The sequence below is a fragment of the Ochotona curzoniae genome, unplaced genomic scaffold (genome assembly GCF_017591425.1).
Source record: "Ochotona curzoniae isolate NIBS_2020 unplaced genomic scaffold, NIBS_Ocur_1.0 scaffold_2587, whole genome shotgun sequence".
Lineage (NCBI taxonomy): Eukaryota > Metazoa > Chordata > Mammalia > Lagomorpha > Ochotonidae > Ochotona > Ochotona curzoniae.
Genome location: NW_024467096.1, coordinates 10,734,965 through 10,762,632, shown reverse-complemented (window position 1 = coordinate 10,762,632; position 27,668 = coordinate 10,734,965). Strand labels below are relative to the sequence as shown.

General features: G+C 38.4%; 1 protein-coding gene across 3 annotated transcripts in view; it reads left to right on the top strand.

Moving 5' to 3' along the window:
• Positions 1-27,668, top strand: part of LOC121171274 (interleukin 1 receptor accessory protein) — a 128,462-nt gene that overhangs the window by 15,613 nt on the left and 85,181 nt on the right. For 2 of the 3 annotated variants that reach the window (XM_041002908.1, XM_041002907.1), the window contains exon 2: positions 23,231-23,295. In XM_041002908.1, coding sequence (XP_040858842.1) covers positions 23,232-23,295 — 64 coding nt within the window. In that variant the 5' untranslated portion in view covers position 23,231. Of the gene's footprint in view, positions 1-23,193; positions 23,296-27,668 lie in introns of those variants that run through there. The other variant, XM_041002909.1, reaches the window with a different exon arrangement.

Below are 27,668 nucleotides of genomic sequence, written 5' to 3'. Positions count from 1 at the left end.
CTTTCCGGTGCTGAGATTCTGTCTTGAATTCACTTACAAACTTCATATTGGGAATAAGGTTTCCCCTTGTTGTAATTAACACCAACGAGTGATGTCGTCTCCCCCGCCCCTCTGTGCTTCCCCCGTCTGAACAACTACTCGATTTAAGAAGGGGCCTTAGCATGAGGGAGGATGTGGTTCTCGCCCTTTTGGCAGCACTTTGTGTCAGAATGAAAGACTTGTGTCTGGGCCTGGCACTCTTCCGCCAGGCCCTCTTACCAGCCCAGTTCTGTCTGTGACCAGAGCACGTGGGGGGCGCACATCCGTGTCAAAATCCTCCCACTGGCTACTAGCTCTGTTTTTTTTTTTTTTTCTTTTTGTTTCTAATATATTCAGTCTTACCCAGGCCAAACCTCTTATAGGAATGAGGCATGACACACCCTGAAACAAGGTTGAATCCTACCAGACAGACAACCACTGAAAAATACCACCTTTGCAATTGGCAGCAGAGGAGGAAGCATGTTTGAGAACAGGATCTTTTTGGGATTTTGAAGGAAAACTGCCGGCAGGTCAGAATGTCGGGGGCACAACTCCTTAATTTATATTTTCCTATTTAAGGAAAGGAGGGAGAGACAAACTAGCAGTAGGCCTACTGGTTAGTGCTACGACTAAGAAAAGAGAGTAGCTTTCAATGAGATAAGGTGCTCATTTCCCACAAAGTTTATGGATAACACGCTAATCTGTAACCCAGCTCCATTTTACTTCCAATGAAATGTGATACTAGAGTATGTTAGGCTCAAGTCTGTTTTGGATATAGCAAAGTAGGAAGTGGCATCCCTTAGAGGAAAGCTTTGGGAAACCATCAGGTCGTTCTGCCACCAGGAAGTAAAGATGTCAACAGCATTGTGGCTCCAAGGACTCCTGAAGGATCAGATCCAAGGATGCCTGTAGGAGATTTGGCTAAGATTGCCCGTGTACTCCATAAACCGTCACAAAGTCGTGGGGTGAAAACAGCAACCTCAGCTCTTTGAGCAGCTTGCTTATTGCAGTTGGGCCCAAATAGCTGTCCTCTTTTGATGCAGGATTGTTGCCTGTTTAGCCATGACTCTTTCCCTGGATATAAACGGTGTGTTATTTTTAGGGGACAGTTATACTTCTTATGGCTTTTCAGTTGGGAGGTTGTGTGATTTCACTAGAAGAAAAGGGCCTGAACTGGGAATTAAAAGATAATTTTTGGCTAACCTCATGAAAGTCACCTCTGTTTCCTGAGCTCCTGTTTTTCCCACACAGTGTCCTAAATAACATCATTGACTTTGGAGGTCGCTTCTGATTTTTCTAGAGGTCATCTTGATAAGAAGATAGAGTGAGAGAATTAAGCACGCACACAGCACAACACAAAAACAGCAACACCCTAACAGTGCAGCTTAGTCGCTGTCTAAAATACTTTGCAGAAAACTGTCATTGCAAGAAATGTCTCACAGAGGAGACTGTATGTTGCATGCCACAGGATATATGCATATATGTATTACATACCACAGGATATATGCATAACCCTTATTGTTCTCATTTCTGTTTCCTGAGAGTTGCCTGGAAACATGAATCATAGTCATGAGGAAGTTCAAAGGTCATCTTGTTCAAGTCACCTTTTTTACATGTTAGAGTTAATCGATTCTAAACCTTGGAGTTTGGTGGTCTGAAAAAGTGTCTAAAACTTTTCTTGTTGTATATGTGGTGTAGTTGCCCCACAACAAATGCTGTGGATGTAAGTTCCCTTCAGTGAAGCTCTATTCTGGGCTAATAAATAATGCCTGCTTGTTTTTATTTCTTTATTTTTAAGAAGGTCTAACTTCTGCAAGAACTTTTGTAATCTGTTGCCGGGGGTCCTGCCAGAACCATTCATGCTCACATTTTTTAATCGCAGTATTTTATTATTATTATTTTATTTATTTATTTGAAGGGCAAAGTGACACAGAGGGAGAGGCAAAGAAAGAGAGAACGATACCATCCATCCACTCATAGCATCTATCAGTTGGCCACAGTAGGAGCTGATCTAGGCCGAAGCTAGGAGCCCAGAACTGTACTGGAGTCTTTTACTTGAGTAACAAGAGGGCCAATTGCTCAGGCTGTCTTCTGCTGCTTTCTTTTCACATTAGCAGGAAGCTGGGTTGGAAGTGGAATAATCAGGACTAGAACTCTGTGGGATGCTGGTGTCTTCATCTGCGGCTGAACCCACTGAGCCATACCACTGGCTCTGTCACAATGTTTCTGAAAGTGAAAATCACACTCTTAGAAAATACTCAGTAATTGAATATGTAGGTACATAATAATGAATATGTTTTAGGTTGTATACCGTTATGGGAAGTTAAATTTTTCAGTCCTTCATTTCCTATTTTGTAATCATAAAAGAACTATTCACACAGTGCCAAAAAGCTTTTGTACCCTGTGTGATAGCTAGGATCATTTTCAGTAACCCACCAATCTTGGATCAATCGTAATTTCTACTTGTTTTGGCTTTGCTGTTATTAAATTCAGTGGGTGGCCCCAAAGCTTCAAATCTCCTTTGACCTAAAGTCTTGTGACTATTTTAATAAAATTTCTTTCTGAAGTGTATCCTTCCTTGGCTACTGTCTTATGGAAAGTACACAGAGAGGTTGTGTTTCCTTTAATATTTAGAACTATCATTTTGAACATCAATTACTTTTCACCGTGCATAGTAAATTTCCCAGGGCTTGTTGATGAGTAATGTATGTTAGATTGTAACACGAAATAGCCACAAATCCCTGCTTTTTAAATTATTTACATTTCTCTGTTTTGGTGTAAGGATTCAAATCAGAATCTGAGGATGTGTACCATAAGTGAAATTGATTCGATTTTTATCTTGTCAGTTAGAAATTTAGATTGCGGCCTTGATGGGAACTTGGTATTTATTCAGAAATGGACACTGATATGAATTGGGGCATCACCTGTTAATATCTTACTTTTAGTTTTCTTCTTAAGATGCTAAGCTCTTTGGTTAATTAACTTATATCAGGATTCTCCTATGATCTGTTAGGTAGATGCTGACAATTTTGGTTATGTATAAAGAAAAAATCACTACAATCTTGTAGTATGAAAATGGCAGATTTTTAAAAAATAGTAAAATGTCATCAATAGACAAATGACCTAAACATAAGCTGGACACTGCTTTCACCCTTAGCCATTAAAGGGAATGAAATAGAATTATTAACTTAAATGAAAAAAAAATGTAAAACCTGTTCTGTTGAGTATAGGCACTGAATCACGAATCCACCTATTTTCATTTTTAAAAGAATAAAAAGAAAAGCTGTAGGAAATCTGACAGATTACGTGGTAATCTTGGCAGTAGGACTAGATGAATTCTGAAAGGAGAGAAGGGACCTAGTTTTTTTTTAACTGTCTATTTGATATGATTTTTTGAAAGACATTGCAACATCGTTTTGCTAATAATATTATTGAAATTTAAAAATATAGCCAATTGAAAATACATTATAGTGGAAACCATTAAATAACTACCTGGGTTTTACTATTAGTATTATGTAGAATTATTCATTTGTGTATTCCTCAGTAATTTTTCATTGTTTTTATGTGTTTTAGTATTTTCAACAGTTGTGCAAAAACCTATATACTCCCTTCCTCCTCTCTTTGCCCTGTTTTAGAATAATATATTGCAAAATGTTTCTGAAAACACAAGGTTTCCAAATAAATACAAATTATTAGGGTGCCCTCATGCCACTGCTTGGTTTTAGGGTACTGGGTGATAGTCCTTATAAGTGGTTTGAGAGAAGCCATGTTTTGTTTCAAACTTTGTATACATAGTCTTATTTGGAAAAAACAAATATTTGAGCAAGGGGAATGACAAGAGAAATGATTATTCTGGAAGCTAATAATCAGTGCTTAATATAAAATATCAAAATATAGCATCAAATAACTTTATCTCTAAATTCTAAGAGTTATTATTTTTTCTGGTTGGAACTCACCTATCTTGTGAACGAAAAGTTATCTTCCTCTCTGGGCTCAAACTAGAGTCAAACCCAAATAAGATCTGTGTGATTCCTCCCAGTTTGTCACAATTTTGTGACTTCTGCTCTGCAGACAACACTTCAGCTCTTTATCATATGGTTGTTTTTGCTTGACATCCCATTGCTGCTTTCAGTGTTTTGATCAAGATATTTTTTGATTTGGGACATCCTTTTCCTCTTCCCTTGTCATCTTTTCATTCCCCACCCTCCCCAGTGGCTTAGGAAGCCCCTCCAGGTGAGCCTTTATGCAGCCCTTTGATACACTTTGTCATGCTGTGTGTTGATTAGTGCTGTCTTAGGCTTACTGAATCATGTGCCTCCATTTTACCCATTTCTCCAAATCGTCCTTATGCACATCAACAAGACACTGTCTTGGAGCACATGCTTGATTTTCTCTTTCACTCGGTTACTTTTGTGTCAGTGAATTCTGATAGACCTTGCCTTGAGATCAGACTGTGTCTTCAGCTTTCGTCTGCAAAGCATGATGAAGCGTTTTGCTGACTGAACAGACTCTGGAGTGTGTTGGAATGAAAGCTGTGTTTTCCATCAGGAGGGTAGAAAGGGTTTATCCTATTAGCAAATCTTTGCTTCCTCCTCTCACTTCTTTGACAAAAACAGCAATGATATGAGGATTTGGAGCTTTGAGAAATTCGTGTAAATAAATAACATTGTGTTAGTGTCTTAGTAATAGGAGTGAATCTGTCTAGCTGTTTTAATTGTATTTGTTTCAAGAGCTGGAAGGCTGGTTACAAGGTCAATGTGAAATTTAGGCTGAAATTTGGTGACTCTCATCCAAGAAAAATCACATTGTTTTAGTTGATTATTTTTCAAAAATTTGACAAAGGCGGAACCTATTAATTTTAGAAGTGCTGTCACCATAATTCCTATTGCACATCCTTGTCCCAGTATATCCAACCACCCAGCTTGCTGCTGTGGCTGTTTTTCTTACTGTCTGTCACTCTTCTAATCTTGTTAAGTTTTTGTATAGTTTGCTCAGTTATTCTACTCATATCTCAACATTTAAAACATCTGTGTAATACTGATAATATCCCCAATCTTTTACAAAATGCAGAATGTGATTAGTAAAGTTATCGTAAGTCTCAAATGAATGAATAAAACAATAGATATAGTAAGATAAACAAAAGTAAAAATGTGGCTACATATAATGAAATGAATATAAAAACATAAATCACACATGACCAAAAACAAGGTGAAAGATTAAATGATAACAAGTATGTTTTAATCGTTGTCATGGGACTTTTGCTCTCTAGAATCCCAGAGGCAATAGTGTACACAGAAGAACCTAGAAGCAATTAGAGCAGTGGAGGCTAGTTCAGTTGACTTCTCATCACTGCCATTCCCACTCTCTCTGACTCTCTTTCTCTTGCCCTAATTTTTCTTTCCATTTTCATTTCCTTCTAATTTGAATTTCCACTTTTGTCTTGTTGGATGCTGTTGCATGATACATACTTTGAAGTTGAAAACCTCAAAGGTATAATCTCTTTTGAAAGTTGCTATACAAATCTTGTTCGTGAATGTTCCAGTAGGCATATTTCCATATGTGCTACATGTGCAATTAATCATTTCTTTATGTTTCATGACATATCTTCTTTTTCTTAGACATTTATTTGGCTCTTTTAGTTTTCCTGCTTGTTGGTAATAACTGGACTTAGTCATTCTTACGGATGTCTAGAAATTAGTCATTAGCACATTTGTCTGTTTTATGTCTTTGTTTTAGAATTAACTTTAGTGAAATTTAAAAAACTTAAAGTTTCATTAGATGTTGGGAAATAAAATTAAAATCTTCTATTTGCAAAATTTTCTCATGAATGTCTGGAAAAAAAATACATGTCTTTATTGTTGAATGAACATGAAGCCATCATGTGATTCTATCTTGGGCAATCTACTAAGACATTTCAAAGACATAAGGAAACTTATCTAGCCAAGTAGCCCATTGTATACATGCTTTCAGTATGTACCAGAACTAGTGCTCAAGTAGGAAGGCTTGATTGAAGTGCTTGTCACACATTTTCTGTCCAACTTCCCCTGGTACTTGGGGGTGATCATTTGTGTTGTTAACTGGGCTTTTTCCAGAAAAAGATTTTCATATCTTTATTTCAAGAGGAAATTTTTAACTTGACGAAGGAATCACCCAAAGATAGACTCTTGTTTTGCCACAGAAATTGGGAGATAGGGTCACTGTCCTGTCACCCTGGCTACTTACCTTTCAAAGTAGTAACTCTCAGGTTGTTTTTAACTGTGGGGGGCACAGAGTACAGAAAGGCCAATCTAGGCTTCAAAAGCATTTGTAGCCATGGCTCAGATGAGAAATTGCTTAACAATTCAAAGTACTCTAAAGTAAGTGTTCTGAGAAAAAGGTAAGGTGGTAGAGAATGTTCCCTTTCCTTTAACAAGAAGAATGATGTCTCTTGTCTTATTTATATTTGTCCTTACAGAGAGTAGTTCGTAACTCAGCATTTATGTTGTTTTTATCTAAACTTGAGATAAACCAAAGACTCAGCTAAGGGTCATCTTTGACCTAGTGTAATGGATTGCATGTTTATGACCTAATCTAAGTTGAAAATTCATTAGCTTTTCTTTAAATTTAATGTGGTAAAATATACATAACATTTACCATTTGTACCATTTTTAATCTGCCATTTCATGACATTGCACATTGCTGGGCAGCTTTTACCATTATCTATACACAGAGCTTTCTCCTCAACTGAAAATGCACAGTTGAAATGCTGATTTGCTGTTCTCTCTTTCCTTGACCCTGACTACACCATCATTAGCAGTTTAACCCAAGTATTAAAAACTGCCCATGAAATTTAATATCGTGCTCCTGGGTGATAAGTAGAAGTTGTGTTTTCCCAAGATCTGAAGGAGACAGATTTTGGGGGCAAGGGATAGGAAATGGTTTGGAAAAATAACTTTGAAACATTTGTGTGTGATGCCACCCTATGTACAAGTGATGCTACACTAATTACGAATAATCCAATCCTGTGCAGCTCCCCGGAAGCATTTCATTTGTGCCACTCCATTACTTTCCAAGTAATGGGGGAAAATAGATTTTCTGCTGAGATATTTTTCCTTATAATTTAAGGATTCCTGAAATTTAGGTTTGACATTTTCCACGACCTTTGTTTCACTGACTTTCTTAATAGTTCTTTCGGATTAGTTGCAAAACAGCAAGCTAACTATTGAACACAGTCTTCCTATGTTAGCTTTTATAGCTTGCGATAAGCACTGGGGAGAATGGAGTGACAGGATCAGGGCAGACAGGGAACGTTATTTAAAATCAGATTCTACTTTTGGATTACTGTGATGTCTTGAGTTAAATACATCACATATTTGTGCCCAACTCCATCATCCAAAAAGGAGGAAAATTATGTTCCTTTCTGAATAAGTTATGGGAATATCAAATCAAAGGAGACAAGGGAAGCTCTGAGCATATTGTCAAAGCATGAATAATTTCAGTTAAGTAGCATATCTCACATCTAATAGGAATTTGGAAAATGTTGGTTGAATGAAAGAACCACATACTCTTTCTCAATTTCCCTCAAGTTCTTTTTTCCTTCTGTGTATTTCTGGCTTGACTTATTACCCTATCACTCTGTTGCTATGGTTCTCCCTTTCTTACACAAATGTTGCTTTTGCCCTTAAATTTTAGGGTTTGAGGAATACTGTAAAGATGATCAAGGAATCTGTGTTCTGGGGCTCAGTATTTCCCATCTCAATCCTGCTGCTACTTGAAATCTTTCACGGAGTTAGAAATAGCAGTAAACAACAGAGCTATCCAGTAAGATGGGATGACATAAATTGTTGCCTGACCTGCTCCCCCGACATCATCATGTTCAAAAAATAATGAGCCACAGTAATGCTGAATCAGACTGTGCGAATTCAAATTAAGCAGTATTTTAGCTCCGATTCTTGGTGTTATCCATGCAGGCACTTGGGGGAACTGAGGACCCTTAGTATCACCTGGCCCTTAATAAATGCAAATGTATGTATCACAAGAATGTAACTGAGGCTTACGATGACCAAAGTCCCAGTGCATTCTGCTGAATGTAAATTGGCTGCCTGATTTTATAAGACAGGGGGGAAAAAAAAGATGTCGATTAAGATGATCTGGAGGGAAGAAATGAATGTTCAAAGACAAGAATTGAGAGAACAAATCAAAGCCTTATAGCTATTCCTGGACTGAAAGATATTCTACAGCATGGATCCAGTCCAAAGAAGACATTCTTTTAATCAGTAATTCAGAGAACTTTTTTTGTTGTAGGGTTCATACTTGTCTCTGAGAGGCAAATAAATTAGAGATGGACTCTATTCACAAGGGTCTTGAGAGAGAATACATACAAGTTTAATTGTAGTACATGATAAATGATTTTTGTATGTAACGTAAACATTGTGAAAATTATGGAGAGAATGGAGACATTATATCTAATGGAGAGAAACCCTGAGGTTTCCTGAAAGAACTAGCTTTGGGAATAGTTTCAGGGCATGCGGACACAGGAAGGATGTGTGTTTGAGTTGGAAGGAATGCATCAAGGGGAACGAAGGCTCAGGAGTGATGCCTAGCACAGTCTGCTGTGCTCCCTTTGTAGGGAGCCCGGTTGTGGGAAGAGAGCTGCAGAAAGAGTTGGGAGGAAGAGTTTTCCACCAGAGTCTGGAGGATCCAAAATGTCATCTGAAGCACTAGGATATGACATATGGGGCATTTGTTTCCCCCTTGTTATCCATCACCTTTCGTGGGTGTCCCCATTGCACCCAAGACTTCCTAAGACTTTCACAGATAATCATGTTTGCAGTGGTAAACATCTCTTTTTTCAGAGTTAGCGAACTAGACTTTAGTGCTTTGCATATTAGTGGATAGAAAGAATATTTACGTGCAAAACCTATTAACTTATAGATCAACCTATTAAATTGATGCATTATCTCCTCTTCCAGAAAGGTTAGAGTAATTAAAGCTATTATTACTTTTAAATTTTTTTCCGGATTACAGTAAAGTCATATATGTGAAAAGGATGTTTTCCAGATCCCCTCCTGTGTGTCCTTATATGATTGAAGTGAACAAAACTTTCCCCTTTTTTCTGACTTTCTAGTGTCTTATGTACTGATATAGGAAACATGTTTAAATATCCAAAGTAGCTGAATAAGTGAACATACAATCACCACCGATCAACCATACTTTGGGAGACTCACTTTATCGTATTTTAGTCCACCAGCATAGTGGCACGTCTCATTTTTAGTAATTTGTTATGCCATCGTTCCTCCATTGAGTTCTACAGAAGTGCTTTGGTAAATTATGAAGAAAATTTGAATTCCCACTTTTTCCCCAATGAAGATTCATGATTTTTAATGTAAAACTACCTTGACTTGGACAGGTGTAATGGCATAGCAAGTTAAGCTGTTGCTTGTACCATTGCCATTCCATATATGTGCTATTTTAAGACCTGGTAGCTTGGCTTCTAATTTGTCTTCCTGATATAGTTCCTGGGAAACCAGAGGAGGATGTCCCAAGTCCTTGGGGCCCTGTAGGCATGTACAAAATCCAGAGGAAGCTCCAGGCCCCTGTATTTGGCCTCACATAGCTCCTGTCATTATGGCCATTTGGGAAAGGGAACCACTGAGGGGAAGGTTACTCTATTTCTCTCTCTCTTTCTCACACTTTACCTTTAAAGATAAACAAAAATAAATCTCAATTTAAAAATTACCTGAAGTAGGAGTAATTTAGCATGTGTGAGAATTTGCAAAAGTTTCTCAAAGCTTGGTCTCTAACTGGGTACCTTGTAGTGTTGCAATACCCCTTTAACTGAAACAATGTCAGTCAGCATTTCTCAACTGTGCCTAACTGATCCTAAAGCTTTACCATTTTTGCCAAACATGGATGCCTAAAGTCAGTTCAGTTTGAGGAGTGCTGCCAGTTATTCCTAAGTAATGTCACTGATATTTTTACATGACTTGGAAGTCATGTATACAAATATAAATTTTCAGCTTTATATTTTGCCCAATATTTATATGCAAATGTTTCACTAAAACAAAGATGAGCCACCGAATCATAACTTCTCTGAATCATTCTGTAAATCCCTAAAGATCAATATGTGACCCTTGGAAAATCCAAGCTAATTTAAGAGTAAAATTTAAAAATATCCAATGGTTTGCATTTAGTGGATATATTTCTTAGGGTTATAGATTGAATTTATGCTCGAACTGTGAGGATTTCTTGGTAGCTTGGTGACCCTTTAAAACCCTGGTTGTTTCAACAGAGCTGCTACATCTGATATTATTTTCCTGAATCTGAAGAAACACCAGAGGGTACTGAAATAATAAGACATTAATTTTAGCTGCAGATTGCCGTTGTTGCTGACCCTGTGGGGTTACTGTGGAATGAGATTAATTATGCAGATAAGCCACGCTAAGCTTTGGAGTTGAAGTGCCCTGTTGTAATTCATTGCAGGATCTTTCATGTAGCCAGCATATTGATATGATTATTATTCTGCCAAGGTTGTATCCACCCCTAGACAATTACAGAACCGCTTGCCAGCATCTCTCATTGACTTCTTATTTAAAATTCCCAGGACCACGGCAGGGATTCAAGTCCTTTTGTTGGAGACAGCTACAGATCAATAGTGTGCAACAACGTGGGATTTTCTTTAGGACATGACAGGTGCTGAGGGGGTGTGCTAAATGGAAGATAGACGTTTGAATTCCAGTAGAAAATCATGTCTAAATGCCTCGCTGTGTCTAACACAACCGGAACAGGAAGGGTGAGCAGTGTGAGGAGGTCATCGAATTTGGTATATACATGTAGGAGTTTGAACACAGGTTTCCTCATTTATTCCATGTAGAAGCTTGGGAAAATTGCTACTTTTTTTCCCCCTAAAATTGGATGAATATCAGGTGCCAGAGTCCTGAAAGTTTAGAGGGGTTTGAAGAAAATATTTGAATCCAACAAAAAGTTAAAAAGATTGTTTTTGTATTATTAGAAGAAGTTTCTATTCTTGAACTGTCACTCTTGTTGTAACTGAACATACTTTTTCTTGCCCCATTGCTTGGGTAATGTGCTGTACTCCAGCAATCACTAACATTGCTATGCAGTGTGGAATGCGGTAGCCAGGCGTTGATGCCATTAGCAGCTCCAAGGAGTGTGTGTCCTTGAAATGATGGACCCCCTCAAAAATGCGTGTTGCGTAGTTTTCAGTATTTCATACTTGAAGGGAAACCTTCATCTTGCTTTGTATGCATTTTCTTTTCTGTTTGTCCAGTCGTGAACAATATTCTTAACTGTTTTAATTTTGTCCTAAATGCCTTTCTTTGCTGTGCATGTTTTTTGTTTGTTTTTTGTTTGTTTACTTTTGAGTGGTACCTGTCTTCAGAGTGCAAGTGTAACACTGCCTCCAAGGACCCTCCCCACTCCCTCACCCCAAGGTACAAACTCCCACACGGTGTCCCAACTCCCAAGCTGTCCCACTGCGTTCCAGTGCAAGCTGTTCTTCCTCAGGATATGCCAACAGTTTGCTTGGATAGATCTGTACACTTAATAATAGCATGAACAAGCACAGCTAAAATGCATCATACTGTTAAAGGAATAATCATAACAAATACTCTTTTAGGTATTTTCTATACACGAACTCGAACAGTGCTCCCAGTAGGCATGTGAAGTAGTTGCTTTTATTCTCCCCATTTGGCTATTGGGAAAAATAAGTTATGAACAGATCCGTTACCTTGTTCAGTATCCCCGGGGACCTGTGAAGTAGAGTCAGGAATTGGGATGTTTACCCAAGAGAATCAGCTCTTCCCATTGTTCGGGAGTTCCTGATTGACTGGGGCATGCTAAAATTTGCGTCATTCTTTAGCAGTGAGCACAGGGGCTCACATGATAGGTGCTCTTACTACTAAATGGCTTAACGCTGGGAAAAACACTCTGATTGGCTTGTGGAAGTCACAAAGCTACATCCCCCCCTCCATTCTTGTTGGTGGTTTTCTTTTTTTGTTATGGTTTTCGACGTTCCTGTTCACTTTACTTGTCAAATCATTTTAAAATCTCATATTAAGCACTGCTTGAGTACCTCTCTGTGAGAGGATCTTTTTTTTTTCTCTGTAAGAAGCTGTATGGCAAAGATAAGGCAAACTTGTTGAAAACAGGGTCTCTTGTGTGTTGTGGTTTATGGATCAGCAGATAAAAGCACTATAAAATTCCTGATGAAAGGGGAAATGCATGGTCTTCCATTATTGCAATAAAGTCACCAAGTCTCCAATTTACATGAAAAGAACAGTGGGCAGAGAACACTAGGCCCTCCTTCCCGCCCCCCATCCAGAGTGATCCGGATAAGGTCATAGCTCAGACTGAGATGGGTGGGTACACATTGCCATCTGTCAGGATGATCTGGGTGCCCAAAAATTAGTGAAAGAAGCCATAGAATTTCCTCAACAGTGACACAGTCTCACACAGACCCCCTCAGTGTTAGTTCATAAGGAGATTTTCTTTAACACTTTAGTTACAGAGACATGATATTTATGTGTACCTAGCCTTTTTGTTCACTTGTTGCTTGGTTTTTTTTTTTTTTTGCCTGTGTTAATTGTTAGAAAGAACTGGAATATTGTCTTTGCATTCCAGAGACAAGATTGACAGTGGGAATGAAGAGGAGTCCATGTTCTCCAATAGACCAAGAATGCCTGAAGAGGGAAAAAAATACTGGAGTAAACAATTTCATACAGATAGGACAGTGTGGCTTGATATATATTGATTTGAGAAAGCTCTAATGTGATTCTTGACCTCTGTAAAATATTTATTTCATTTTATTTTGGAAGTCAGAATTGCAGAAGCAGAGGAAGAGACAGAGAGATTCACTGTCCTCTGGTTCACTCGCAGATGGCTTCCATAGCCAGTGCTGGGCCAGGTGGAAGCCAGGAGCCAGGAGTTTCATCCACGTCTTCCTCGTGGGTGGCAGGGGCAGAAGCATTTTGGCCATCTTCTGTTATTTCATTCAGTGTATTACTAGGGCGCTGAATCAAAACTGGAGCATTCAGGGCATGCACTGGTGCCCAAATATGCTCTGTTGCAATGCCAGCCTTGACCATAACTTTTCCTGATAAAAAGCAAAGAAAAGCCCTATTTATGAAAACTGATTCAAACAACCATAAAGGGCATGGCCCAAGTCACTGAGCTATGTAATGCCAGAGTCAGAACTAAGAACCAGCCTCCTCATAAGACAAGTTTCCCTGTGTGAGAATGAGGTGCCTTTGGGTACTGCGGGGTCTGAGTAGCAGTGACCTGCCTGAGGCTTCCAGCCCCCTTGCCGGAGGGGCAGAGAGGCCCCAATCTGATGAATGATCTCTGGCAAGCTAATCAGCCTTCCGACAGATTTCTTGGTGGGGATTTAGGGGATAGATAAGGAAGTATTCTGTGAAAAAATGTGCCGTGAGACCAAGGGTAGCTTCTGTCCTTTCAAGCTAATTCTTGAAGACAGGTTCATTTCTTGGGCAGTGGATCTTGATGGAAGTCACGAAACACAAAATGACATCTGTTTGGTCCAATCCTTGGAGGAGGCTACCATTTTAGGGCAGCCTTTAGTCTTGCTAAATAATACTGTGTGTGCTTGGAGATGCGTGCCAAGTAATGGTGTCAACACCACATAGATATACCACTGAATTTTTCTTTTTCCTTTTCCCTTTATATACATAAAAAATTGGCTGCAAAAATCTGAAATTCTTGATTCTAAAACAAACCAAAAAAAAAATAGTGTTTATTTTGATATACTACACAGTTTGGATTAAGGTTTGTGAGACAGGGACTCGATACATGTTCCATGAATTGAACAGAAATTGATGCTTTAGACACAGGAACTAGCCCAGTCAGACCCTGTAGAAAATGTATGACAGCTTGGTCAAGATTTTGTTACTTGTGGCATTTTTAACAGTGTCCAGAAGGTGCCTTTCTTTGGAGGATGTCAAACAGGAACGTGATCTTTAAGCCATCTCTTTAAATTAGAGAAATTGTTAGTGCCCAAGTTGCTACATCAGATTTAATAAGAGAAAGCCTCAGGTGGCTGAGATGCATTTGTATGCTGGGAAAAGTAATTGATTTCCCAAGCTCGGGTGATTGGATCATAGTCCATAAGGTAATCTGACAGTTTTGTGTCTGTGGTGCTTATTTGCGCTTGAACTTCTAATGGCATCATATTACCGGGTTCAATTGCCTTCTCCTTTCCACCCTCACGTGTTGTAAATGCCTTTGCTGCTGTGTTGTTCTCTGGGCTGTGGGCGAACTTCATGAGAGCAATTTCCTTCCCACCTCCTCCTTCAATCTGTGGATAGAGTTTGGTGAATAATTGCTGAACGAATTAGATGAAATATTAGATCTTCTCATCAGAACTTTGTACCTCTCCAGCCATGAAGTTCCTAGGTGATTCCCAGTCACAATGTATGCAATCTGTCAGCTTCTTGATTTAAAATTTTAGAGGTGAATATGGCATGTTTATTTCTTCTATAAATACATTTGCCAAATTCTTTGTTATATATGATAGATTTGTATGATATACACACGTATACGCAGGCTACTTCAAAAGTCTGTGAGAAAATGGATATTGAAATGATGCTCATTTTTTTGCAAAAATTTGTGTATTCATGTTGCTTTTTTTCATAGTTTACATTTTCCTGTACTTTTTGGTGAGCCATTGTGTGCGTGTGTTTGTACATGTGTAATCTCTATCTTTCTATTACCATTTTCTGCTGCTCTAAACACTCTTTACCTTCACAAAAGCAAAATTTGACATAGTAGCAAAGTGCATCAGTATTGAATGTGCATCTTGCTGATTTTTTAACAGTTGCATTGCCAATAGCCAGCACCTCACCATTGAATACCAGACCCTAGGAATCGAGGTCTTGCCCTTCCTTGTCATTGTCCCCAGAGTTATTCTGTGTTCTGATTTAAATCATATAACTTGTGAAATATTCCACATAGCCTTTAGTATTTCTACTCTTTGAACTTATTCTAAATGTAACAAAATACAGGAAAAAGAAGTGAAGCTCATTTCACATTAAGTACCAGTTTTAATGATACTTTATATTGGTGTCGCTCTTTGTAATTCTAACATTTCTTTCCATATGTTATCCATTGCAGCATCTGATCCTCTGCATTCACTCTGCCAGATGAATAGGACAGGGATTTTAAACTTCTGTTTTAAAAACCAGAATTTGAGGCCAGCAGAAAAGAAATCTACTGGATAATAATTTGGCAATTTTCCATTTTATTATAGGACTTATCATGACAACCTTGGCTTTTCTTCTAATTATTTATTTTTATTTTTTTGGAAAGATTTATTTATGTATTTTTTTATTGGAAAGGCAGATGTACAGAGAGAGAAGGAAAGACAGAGAGGAAGATCTTCCACTCACTAGTTCACTCCCAAAGTGGCTGCAATGCCTGGAGCTAAGCTGACATGAACCCAGAAGCCAGGAGCTTCCCCGGGGTCCAGGGCACCAAGGCTTTGGAACATCCTCTATACTTTCTAGGCTACGTGCAGGGAGCCAGATGGGAAGTGAAGCAGCTGGCACTCGAACATGCACCCACATGCAGTCCTGGTACATGCAAGGCAAGGATTTAGCCACTAGGCTGTCGCTGTGGGCCCTGTTCTAATTTGTAGGACCGAATTTAACTGTGATTATCCTCTTTGAAATATTTTGGAAATAGTATTGAGCATGGATTTGGAACACTCAAAAAGCAGAGTGTTAAAATCTTAAACAATAGCCAGTGGTCAACCTGAAACAAGTTGCTTTGTTCACATTATCTGGCTCTACAGGTCTTCAAAGGACTCACCTTTATTATCCCATTTTTTTCAAAGCTGATGGTAACTGGCATTTGCTGAGCCAGTGTATACCCTGGAGGGTGCTAAGGGATTATGGATTACATTCCTCTCATCAAACGATTAGGCCAGTGTTGGTCTCAGACATGCCACATCTTTGAGTGTCCCTAAATAGAGAAGACATAATGACCAGCATTTCCACTCGAGAGACTGCAATGGATTGTTGTTCCTGATTTCATTCATAAGTATCCATAGACATGTAGCACATTTGTCTTAAATTAGTCTGGAAGACAAGGAGAGGGGGCTTACCTTACATGTTAATGTGGGTAGCTGTCACTTCTATTCTCAGGCTGTCTGAAATCACACGGTTAGCTCAAGAACGCTGGAGGTCAGTGCTCTTTTAGAATTGCTCTTTCACCTTCCTGTCACTGCAAACCCAGTTCTAGTTCTCTTGTGAGGCTCAGAACTTCATGATATTTCTTTCCTCACGCTGTGGTGCACATTGCTATTCAAAATACTGAAGGACAAAAGGAAATCAATCTACTCCGTCATTCTATTCCAAACTTCTAAGGCCAGCAGGTGGCACATTATGTTATACATATCCTCTCAGATTTCCAAGCACTTTGAAGCTACTTAGTAAGAAAGGAGAAGGCAGTTTATAAGAGCAGTGTGGTAATGTTGCCTGGTGTGAACTTTGACTCTGCTGTTATACCTACAAAGGTTAGCAATGTTGGTTTGGTAAGCTGAAAGGGCAGTTCATTGATCTCTCTTTTTGCCTCTACTGGCTAGACTTTTCTGGAACATTCTTTACTTAACTACAGGATCACGTCATTTCAAAGTCATTTCAAAGTTGGGTGTTGAAAATAGATACAATATTCAGGTTAAAATGGTTTTTATTTGTTTAAGCTGTCTAAAAGAGTTCACAAATTCTTTGTTGATCTAAAAATCTTTATTAGGGAAATGTGTCACTTTAGAATATATTTTGGCATTTTTAATTAACTGATAATGAAAGACTTATTTCACAGTATTGCTCTATGAATTTGAACCATGCATTAAATTACATAACAGTGACCACAATCATACTAAAAATCTTTCTCTCTTAAATGTATTAGCTTTTTATTTGAGAGGCAGACTTATAGAGAGGAGAGATGTATCTTCCATCAGCTGGCTCATTCTCCAAATGGCTACAATAGCTGGAGGTGAGCTGATGTGAAGGTGGGAGCCAAGAGCTTCTTCCTTGTCTCTCATATGGGTTCATGGGCACGTGTACCTGAGCTAACCTCTCTGTCCACCCAGGCCATAAATAAGGAGCAGGATTGGAAGTGGAGCAGCCAGAACACAAACCAGCAGCCATAATCGGATGCCAGTGGTGCAAGGTGGAGAATCAGCCTGCTGAGCCACTGTGTTGCCTCAGATATTAAGCCTTTCCATCTTTCTAGACAGATTCTTTTGCAGTTCTGTTCACCATCGTCCTTAATGCCAGGTTTTGTTCTTACTCTCACTCCAGTTACATATTTTTAAGGATTTTCCTTTAGTGGAATCACACATGCAGAACGTAATCTATTTTTCTTGAAGATCTGTTTATTTGATGAACAAAACGAGAGAAAATGAGGGAGAGCAGAGGAAGTGAGAGGTATTCCATCTGCTAGTTCACTCTGCAGTGTCTAAAGCAGCCGGGGCTTGGCCATCCTGAAGCCAGGGGCCAGGAACTGAGTGAATGGTGGGGTACATAACTGCTGCTTTTCCAAAATGTATCAGTAGAATCAGATGAGAAATAGAGCAGCCAGATCCTGAGCCAGCATTCCTATATGAGATGCTACCGGGTAGTGAGTTTAACCTGTTGCACCACCACACTGGCTACTAGAAGACAACCTTTCAAAACTGGCGTCTATCATTTGATGGAAAACTTTGAGATTCATCCATATAGTTATAGTAGTGCATAGTATATAAGGATTTTTGTTTAACATTGTGAAATAATATTCAGTTTTCTTGTATGTAGTCGTTGGCTGATCAGTTCACTTGTTGAATGGCATTTCTTTCGAGACCGATGAATCAAGAAAGCTGCTGTAAATTTCTAAGTACAACATTTCCAGTTAATTTAAAAGCTTTTGTTTCTCTTGAATAAGATACCTAGCAATAAAACGGCTGAGTTACACAATTATGCTAACACTATGCTGGACTTGAAAGAATCCACCATTTTTTTTTCCCAGAGACATTGCACCATTCTGCATTGATCTAATATGAAAATCCTTATTGCTTTGCATGTTTGACAGCGCTTGTCATTGCCAACATGTTTTTTTAAACTTTCAACCATTCTGTATGGCATGTCATGGTTTTGTTGTATAGTTTACTAATGAATAATAAATTGAACATCTAGCCATGTGTATTTGCTTTCGGCAGTCCTTTTGGGTAAGCTGTCTGCCATAACTTTAAAATAAATTTGTGGTTAAAAATTGTTCTCAACATTTAGACCTTTTTGCATGTAAATTCAGCAATTGTTTTTTTCTGCATCAAAAATGTCTTGCTGACTTTTTAAAATATGAGTTAACTAACACTGTAGGTCAATCATGGAGGTTTGACATTTCTCCTATGTTGAGTTTCTCAATTCGTGCATATGGTGTACTTCATGTATTAGTTTCTCTTAGGATTGAAGCAAACTACCCACAATTTGGTTGTATAAAAACTAGCACTTTGGGGGCCAGTGCCATGGCATAGTAGGCTAAGCTTCAATCTGTTGTGCTTCTGGAATCCCAGAGGGACATAGGTTTTAGTCCAGGCTGCTCCGCTTCCAATCTAGCTGCATGTTACTGAACTGGAAAAGCAGTGCAGGATGGTCCAATTCCAGGATCCCTGCATGTATGGAATCCACATGGTAGACCCATAAAAAGCTCCTGGCATCTGGTTTTGGATCAGCTTTGTTTTGATCATTGCAGCGATTTGAGGAGTCAACCAGCAGATGGAAAATCTCTCTCTCTTTCTCTCTATAATTTTGCTTTTCAATAATAATAAGATAAATCTCAACAACAACAACAAAGACATTTTCTGGGTCAGAAGTTCAAGGACAGTGTGACCTTGTGAATCCTTGTTTAGGGTTTTATGAGGCCATATCCAAGGTGTCAGTAAGTCTGTGCCCCTTCTGTAGGCTCTAGAGGTGAATTTATTTCAGTTTCTTGAAGAGTCATGGGACTATTCAGATTGTCCATTTCATTTAAGTTTGGGTTTGGCAGTTACTAGTTTTGTGATATCAGTCCACATCTGTCACGTAATATCTGTTTTTAGAGATTGCATGTTGGCCCTTTACTTCTGTAATCAGTAGCCAACCATCTTGACTGTGCTCAGTTGGTAAGGTTTTCTTTCCTATCTCCCTCACCCCAACCTAAAATATCTAGAAAAAGAAAGGAGCAGTAGTAAGATAAAGATAAGCAGAAGGATCATCTTATGATTCAAAAAGCACAAGATGAAGAATTTTTAAAACCTTCCTGACTTAAACATCACATCGTTATTTGTTAAATGGAAGAGTGCCATATTCTTCTAAGACTTGCTTACTAACTGGTCTGAAAGCAACACACAGGCAAGATCTCCTGAAATATCTTGCTATTTGGAAAATGGAAATGGAGGAATCTGGTGGTACCGGGAAGCTAGGGAGGGATTTGGCAGCAGGCTGTTCCCTCGTGTATGTTGTTGGTGAGAGTTTGTGTCAAGGTGTACTCAGCCCAGTTTTCAGTGGATCAGTCATAGGAAAGGACATATGTGATTGTGGCAGAAATGAAGCAGTAACAAAGAAGAGGTAATAACTTCACTGTTGTAGCAAGGTTATCCAACTTAAAGCAAGACCTGTTAAAAGCCTCAGGTTGGCTGATCAGCTTGATGGAGTCGCTATCAGTGGAGCTCAGTGTGGAACTGAGGAACTGAGGTGGAAAAAAAGTTTTGTGACCTGTTGAAATGCTGATGTGAAGAACATGGCTGTGCAAATGGAGATTCTGTATTTGGGCAGCATACCCTGCTGCGGTCTGTCACTTCCTGGTCCCTTGAGAGAATGCAGTGGTCACCGTGACTCAAAATAAGGAGATGTTGGAGATAATCAAGTGGGCAATCCAGAGAATAGAAAGCTTGAGTCTCAGAGTTAGACATCCGCATTTTGGATGCACGGTCATATTTATCCTTAACATTGTTGTTAATTAATTACATAGAATTTAATACATAAAAAATATTTGCAAGATGATATTGGCATCCAAATAGATATTTGCAAAACAGTGGTGGTACATACAAGAGAAAATACCAATACATAAGGGGAGAGATATGAAAATGATTATACGGCAAATAGAAAAAATAGTGCTGTAAAGGCTGACTGGAAATTTATTTTATGCAGTTTCCAGTCATCTGATGCAAGTGCAGTGTCTGTTAGATACCATCACCTAAACTGTAATTCAGAAACTGGGAGGTCATGCATTAGTCAGTGTGTTCCTTTGCTTTCTGGCTGTTTCTACATCTCTGGCCAGCGTCCAGTTAAGCTAAGAAAAAGGGACGCAGAATGTGTTAATATTTACAGTAATACAATTGTAGGTTTGGGTACAAGATGATAATAAATGATCTAGAAATCTTGGTGCGTTTTCAGACCTGCTAACTGCCTCCTGCTAAACTTGGGATCTTCATTTTGCCAAAAACAGCCTGCACCATCTCACTTTCTTTTCAGTGTGCTTTATTCTAATCCATCACGGGGTAAGAATGAACCTGGACCTGTATTTGCACATAGGTCATCTTCAGATTAGCTCTACCTGGGTGACCTGACTCTTGACTGCCTCTGGCATAATCCAGTTACTTTGAGGAATATTAATTAAAGTCCTCAATCACACTAATTAGAATGTCTTCGAAGTGTTGCCTTAGGATTTCAACAGCTCATAAACAGGCAAATTGGGAAAATCTAGAGCTGCGTGTGTGCATGTGTTTTTTAATAGCCAAATCAAGTTGGGTGGCCTGAGTGCTTCGATATAGAGGAGTACTGAAGCTAAAATTTCTTTGTATTGAATTGCAGTGAATTCTCTCATTACTCTTGATGACAAGGATTAATGCAGGATTATTAATTATTTTATTAATGACTTAGATGAAGACATAGGTAGCATGCTGATCAAGTTTGCGTAAGACACAAAGTCAGAGGGATAGCAATAATTGTCATGGCAGTCTTGGGAGCTAAAACATCTTCAAGACAGAATTTACTGGCAACGCATCTATTTTGTGTGGTAAAGTGATTTCAAAAAGCCATTCCTTGATAGTTATATCGTCACAAAAATAAGAAAACTCCAGTGTTTCGCTATTTGGTATTTAAGCTAAACTACAAATGCTTAGATGGTTAATCAGTGCCTTGCCATAGTCTGATCCCAACACTTTTCTTTCCAACTAAATCTTCTGCAGTTGTAATATTCTGTGCTTGAGCAAGACTGAATTATTTATAGTCAATTTCCTATCTGTGTTCCTTCCTATCATTATCTTTGAACACTGTTCTCCATCAAAGATTTCTTTTACCCAATTTCCATTGTAAACATCTAAATCAGTTCTTGTTCAATTCAAAACTCACCACTTTCCTTTTGTCTGCTTTGATAGCTTGCCTGGAGTAAGCTCTTGCCTTTGCTATTCTTCACAGTAATGCTTATCTGTTGTTCTCTATTTTCACCACTTTTTGCTTTGGATTGCCATTATTTTCTCTATACACATGTAAGTCCCTGCTAGACTTTGCCCAGTCCCAGAACTGCTGTCAGATTAACGATCACATCTCCTAAGCTTCCCTCCTTGTGTATACCTTATACATAGTTGGTGACTGTAAAGAGGTGTGCATAGGATTTAATCCCTACTGAAGAGAAGCGCTTTAGTGAAGGTCCTGCATCTTCTTAACATAGGCCCCTGCAGTTACATCTCTGTCACTCATAAACAGAAAATGTTCAGTGGGTGCTTTATGAATACATGAATGAATGACGAAGGAAATAATGTATGTGAATGAGAACAGTGTGGCAGTGAAAACAAGGAGTCATTTAATATGTGACATAAACCCTTGTTTGTAATAGAGCAGCTCACCTGTGGTTTGTTTATAGCCATTCTGAAGCAAGGAGCATGACACGAACCAGAGATTTGGGTGATGTGTGGTCAAGGGAGATGCATTTTAAGTGTTAAATATTTGAGGAAATATATTTATTCCAATTGATTATTGTTCATGTATTTGTGTTTTAAAACATCACATGGTGCTCTACAAATGTACACACTTTTAAAATGTGAAAATACTGAAAAAGTGAAGTGACAGACTCTGAAAACTTTTCATATCCTTTAGTATGACCACATATATTTGATTGCTTGGGCAACAACAATAGCATTTGATTAAATGTAGCACTTTTAAGGTGACCTATTTTAATTGACATTATTTGAGTGCAGGATGTATTTTATGTATTTCTGGCTTTTTTGTTGTTTTTGGCTGATGGGTCTGTGGATATGAAATTTGTGACACAGACTGTTTGGGATAATAGACTTTGTAGTTAGCCTGATGTGGTTATAAATCTCACTTGGGTTATTTAAGAGAAATATGATCTGAGCATGTTACTAAGACCTCTGTAAGCCTCCATATATGGCTGCTATGTTTAAGACAGGAAGCAGAGATATAGAGCATTGCATTTCCTGCTCACCTCCAGGTTTTACTTATTACACTACAGAGAAATCATCACTGACCACATATGTCCCTAGAAAGAATAACAACACAGTTGTTAAACCTATAGGACTTCTGCTTTCAAAATAACACAACTAAATGCAAAAGTGTGAGTCTTAGCAGTTGGCAGTTGTAACTGTGTATCAATAGAAAAGTTAAAGTTCATGGAATTGTGTGCCTGCCACATTATTTGTCTTTTTCAGTGAGATGAGGAGAGTGAGAGCAGCAGGCAAGACTTGTCTGTCCTTTCCGTTCATATGAATTCAGACTAACTGAATTAAGGATTTCTACTCTTTTTACTCATCACTAAGATGGAAAATTACCTGAATCATGAAATGGTTCCAATTTGGAACAGACCAAACAATTATGAAGAGTAGCAAGGTCAGATTTTTCTGTCAGAGAATTATCTCCTGTTGAAAAACTTTAGACGGATGTTTGCTAACTGATACCTGCAGACTTATCATGAGTCCAGTACTTTCTAGCTAAAGAATATTTGTTATATTATTTAAAAATTGTTCAGCTTCCTTCATCTTATATATCAAGGAAGTTAAAAACGAATAGCAGAACAAAGCAAAGCCTGTGTTCTTGATAATTATGCTTAATATCATAAAAAAGTTCCTGGTCTTGTGCTCAGAATTCGTGTGTACAAGCTATTGCTATTTATGCAGTTAATAATTTCAAGTACTCCCCTAAGCTCACCATTATGCTTATGTCAACAGGATGAGACTTCTGTGGTGTGTGATGAGTCTCTGTTTCTGTGGGATCCTGCAAAGTGATGCCTCAGGTAGGTGATCTGATGATCTCTTACAATGCAAGTCATATATTAGGAAATTCACAGAATGAATTTAAAAGAACATAGTATTCCTTAAATATATTTTTCCTGTTGTCGTTGTGCAAAATTAGATGTCTAATGGAATCATAAAACCTTGGTGATGGAAGGTTATATGGATATATCTGAGGTCCTCAAGGCTTGCACTGTACCTGGAGATGTGCTCTGGTGTTTATGAAAACAGTGTATATTCATAGCCGTGGCACCTAAGCCAGCAAGAATGCTGTTTCTGTCCTCTTTTCATGGTCTTTGGGAGAAGAAAAGGCATTGCTGTCATTTCCAAGTTTAAGCACCTGGTGAAATTAGCCTAAGGAGTAAAAGTCCATTGAGGCATTTAAAAAATGTTTTTGCTCATACTGGTTAAATGCAAGAAAAGAAGCACTGTTTTCTTCAGACTTTTTGGAGTTGCTTCATGAATGTGGATAGGGAAGACTTTTATTGGATTTGAATATTTAAATTCAGCCATCATGTACCTGAATCGTCTGAAATTGGAGGTGAAATGCATTTGGTATTAGAAAGTTCATCTTTTGAGGCTTCTCTCATTGTCACAATTACTGGTCAGAGAAACTTTGCTTGCCTCTGAGCAGGGATCACGTACGTGCAGACTTTTATGTGTTTGGACTTATCAGATGGCTGGAAAAAAATTTAGTATGGAAAACAAAAATCTGTCTCTTGTTTCTGTATATTTCTTTGGTTCAGTTGCTTGACTGAAACAGAAAATGCATAATGTAGTGATTCTCTAAGTCTAATGCAGGAAATTTAAGGAGTATTAATTTTAAAAAGCTTTCCGCGTGTTACACCCTTGGATGTCTTAGACCATTGTTTTGATAGCATCGCTTTAGTTGCTGTTCCATGTGAGAGCCCTGCAGAAATGTTAAGTCAGTGATCAGACACCTATGACCCCAGAGTTGCACAATGTACATCTCCAACTAATATTCACATGACATGAAGTATAGCCCTCCTAGCATCCTGATCGTCTTTTCTGAGTGTGTTTGAGTTTTTCTGTAACACTTGAAAGTATTGTATTAGAAGTCAAAAATAGCACCAAAGGAAAGGTGTAACTAGGACAGTACAGCTCAGTGCTGAAAGTAGAGATAAGTTCTAAACTTAATGGCCCTTTGGGGCTTCATAGAGGAACAGTCATCATATAACCAGGACTGATATTCTACTGGGATACATTGGTCTACAGGCTGATGGATATTAACCCACCATTGACTTGAATATTACATTTGGTTTAGTGAGCCATTTAATATCCTGATTTTAAATATGTTGATTTTTTCTTAAATATGAGGTGCATTTAAATGCTGGTTATAGTCTGTTTTTATTTTAGTTATACATTTGAATGTTATTTGCTCATAATATGCTTTTTTGACCATCTTAGCTAAAGCTATGCTGCAAGGGCTCACTGTCCCTCTATCCTGCTTTACCTTTGTTTCTAACACTTACCATTTCCAGCTAGTAGACTGGACCTCTTTCTTTACTCCTCTCTTTCCTCTCCTCCCCTTTCTTCTTGTCTCTTCCAACTTTTTGTCCATTTTCCCTTCCTTCCTGTTTCCTACTCCCTTTACCTTCGTACTTACCCCCTCCCTCACTGATTTTAAGTCAAGGGCTAAACTTTGTCCACTTGTTATTATCCAAGCCCTTGGAATCGTGATTAGCACATGGAGACCAAGTAGGTGCTCAATACGTTTATATTGGCCGGGCGAATTAAAATTCTTTTCTATCTTCTTTTGTCCCCAAGTTTGACCAGTTCTTTTATAAAAATGTTTAAATCCATATCAATAATCCATCAATGTGATTTTACATCCTGCCTGACCTTGAGGAAATAGGAAGAGATAATGTGTTATCTTGTTAAGTGATCATGGAAATCTCAGAAGTGACTGGTGGCTGGTACCTCCCTGGTGGTTTTCGCTTATATTGCCTTTCTGAATGACCTTTACTGTAATCAGCCCAAGAAATTCTCACCCCCCCACCCCTGCTCTAATCCTGTTGGTAAGTGAGCTTTCTTCCCAGGAGCTGTGACTCATAATGCTGCCAAGGGAAGCGGATTTCTTGAATGAGATAAGTTCTCATACCAGCTCCATTGAGTCACCAACGGAGCAGGAAACATGTTGTAATCCCCTCAGCCCATCTGGCACATGCTCATTTGCCTTCTTCATGAAGAGGTGAATTGTACTGTCAGTGATACACTTCCTAGTTGGAGGGAGAGAAACAAAAAGGAACCATTGTTGGCAAAAATAAAAGAATCAACTGGCTCTGGACTACCAGGGGAAAAAAGGAATCATTGCACATCCTGAAGGATCAACCGAGTTCTCTGTGTGTGAAGGTGTTGACCTTGATGAGAGTGGAGATGTTGGAAGACTTACTAGTCTTGCATGTGAATCTCTGTATTACAGGTTTTCAATTTATTGGAAATTTAGTTGATCTGAAGGAGATAAGGGAAATACCTTTTAGATCTTCCAGTACTCTACATGCATAGGCTATTAGTCAGAGCTTCATGTTGTAGTTTATTTTCTTATTCTGAACCTTGCCATTGGATCCTCCTTTCAAGGGAAGTCTCATATTTAAGGAAGGGCTGTACTATTGTAATAATATAGGGGAAATCAATGAGTGTGACATCTCAAGTAATGATAATAGCAAATTAAAAAAAAAAAACAAGCCAGTGATTCCTTTTAAGTATTTAAAAATTGGGTAATTATACTGATAATATAGTGGTCATGTTGTAGTTTTTACTATTATTATTATTAAAATTCTCTTTGCTGAAAAAGTAGGTTTTATTTTATATATTCAGAGTAATTCATTGCATGCCCAAATCATGGGAGTGGTAGTACTAAATATACCCCACCTCCTTTTCTTTCTTTTTTTTTTCTTATTCTTTTTCTGCAAAACTTACAGTATTTCTGACTCCAGCTAGTATCTCAGTTTCTGATACTCATGCTATTTTTGCTAAATGTACTCTGCTAAAACATGAACAACTTAGACATAAGATTAAGATGCAAGGGACCAAAAAAAAAATCATCATTTTGCTAATAGTTGAAGAATCCCTCAGTAATAACTGTGTTTTCTAGATAAGGGATGTGTTTCACCCTATCCCAACACACTCCCCCACATTTTCTTCAGCAAGAAATCACTATAACCCCAACCTCACCATGCAAGATTTCCATTTTCACTTGTTCAAAGAAGTTCCTGGTTTAAAAGACTCAAAAAGAATAATGAGCTATCCTACATTCTGTATGCCACTGGTCGCACATAGACAAATCAAGCCATTAAAGCTGCCTTTTGAGTAAAGTAGCTGTGTAAGAAGTTGGGACTTCAAGTGGAGGAAAGAACAAAAACGGTACGCGATATGTTATGGTGTATTGAGATCATATATCCGTATCTAAATCATTTGCTGCACAAATCGTATTAAAACTATACCATATATTGTCTCCCTAAAATGAGCACATGCAGCTATTTGAATTTAGCCTTTTATTTCAAAGCCAATGAACAGTCAACTATGTGAACATTCTATGTGTGAGAGATGCCACAGACTTTAATAGCTTAGGTGATAAAAAGCCGGAGAAGTAGCCCAGGTGCCTGAAGCTCGTGGTGGCATACCTGATAGAACTGGAATTAGAAGGCTGCCTTGACTCCTCAAAGCATTCTGTCTCCTTTATGCTGGATTGCCTTCTTTTAGGACTTTGATCTGCTAATGGAAGTTAAGACCTTCTGATGTCTCTTCCGTTACATTTTTCATAAAATATCCAGAGGGTAGGAATAATCTACCAACTTTGGACAGTGAATCACACCATACAGAATAAATAAGTGAAAGCTCCGTGGCAATTGAGAGACATTGATTTGAGTTCTGCTTCAATTGGCTTGTTTCATGATGTTAAAGGAGTCATTTCATGTGTTTTTGTCTCTGTGTCCTTATCCATACCTTTAACCAACCAGCCAACCAACAACAGTGACAGCAGAATCTTCCCGTTTCATTGTCTCACATTGTATTAGGCAATATCATGCGCTATTGGACTTTTGATGATTTCACTCCATTCTCTACTTAGCACGCATTTGACAGCCTACATTATAATCCCAGGTAGAAAAGGGAAGTTGCTTGCTGTAGAGTCTTGATGTAAAATTTAAAAGAAAGAATATAAAATAAGTAACAAATAGAATAGCATCTGTTAACAGAAAATCTTGCTGGGGAAGATAGTATAATCAAATAACTGCTTTTTTTCTAGGAGGAACTAAATCTCTTAGTTGGGAAGAAAATAGTGCAGGGCCACACAAAGGATAATGTGGAAGTGTTTAGAAGCCAAGCTGAAAGGAGGTTGGGAATCGATTATGGA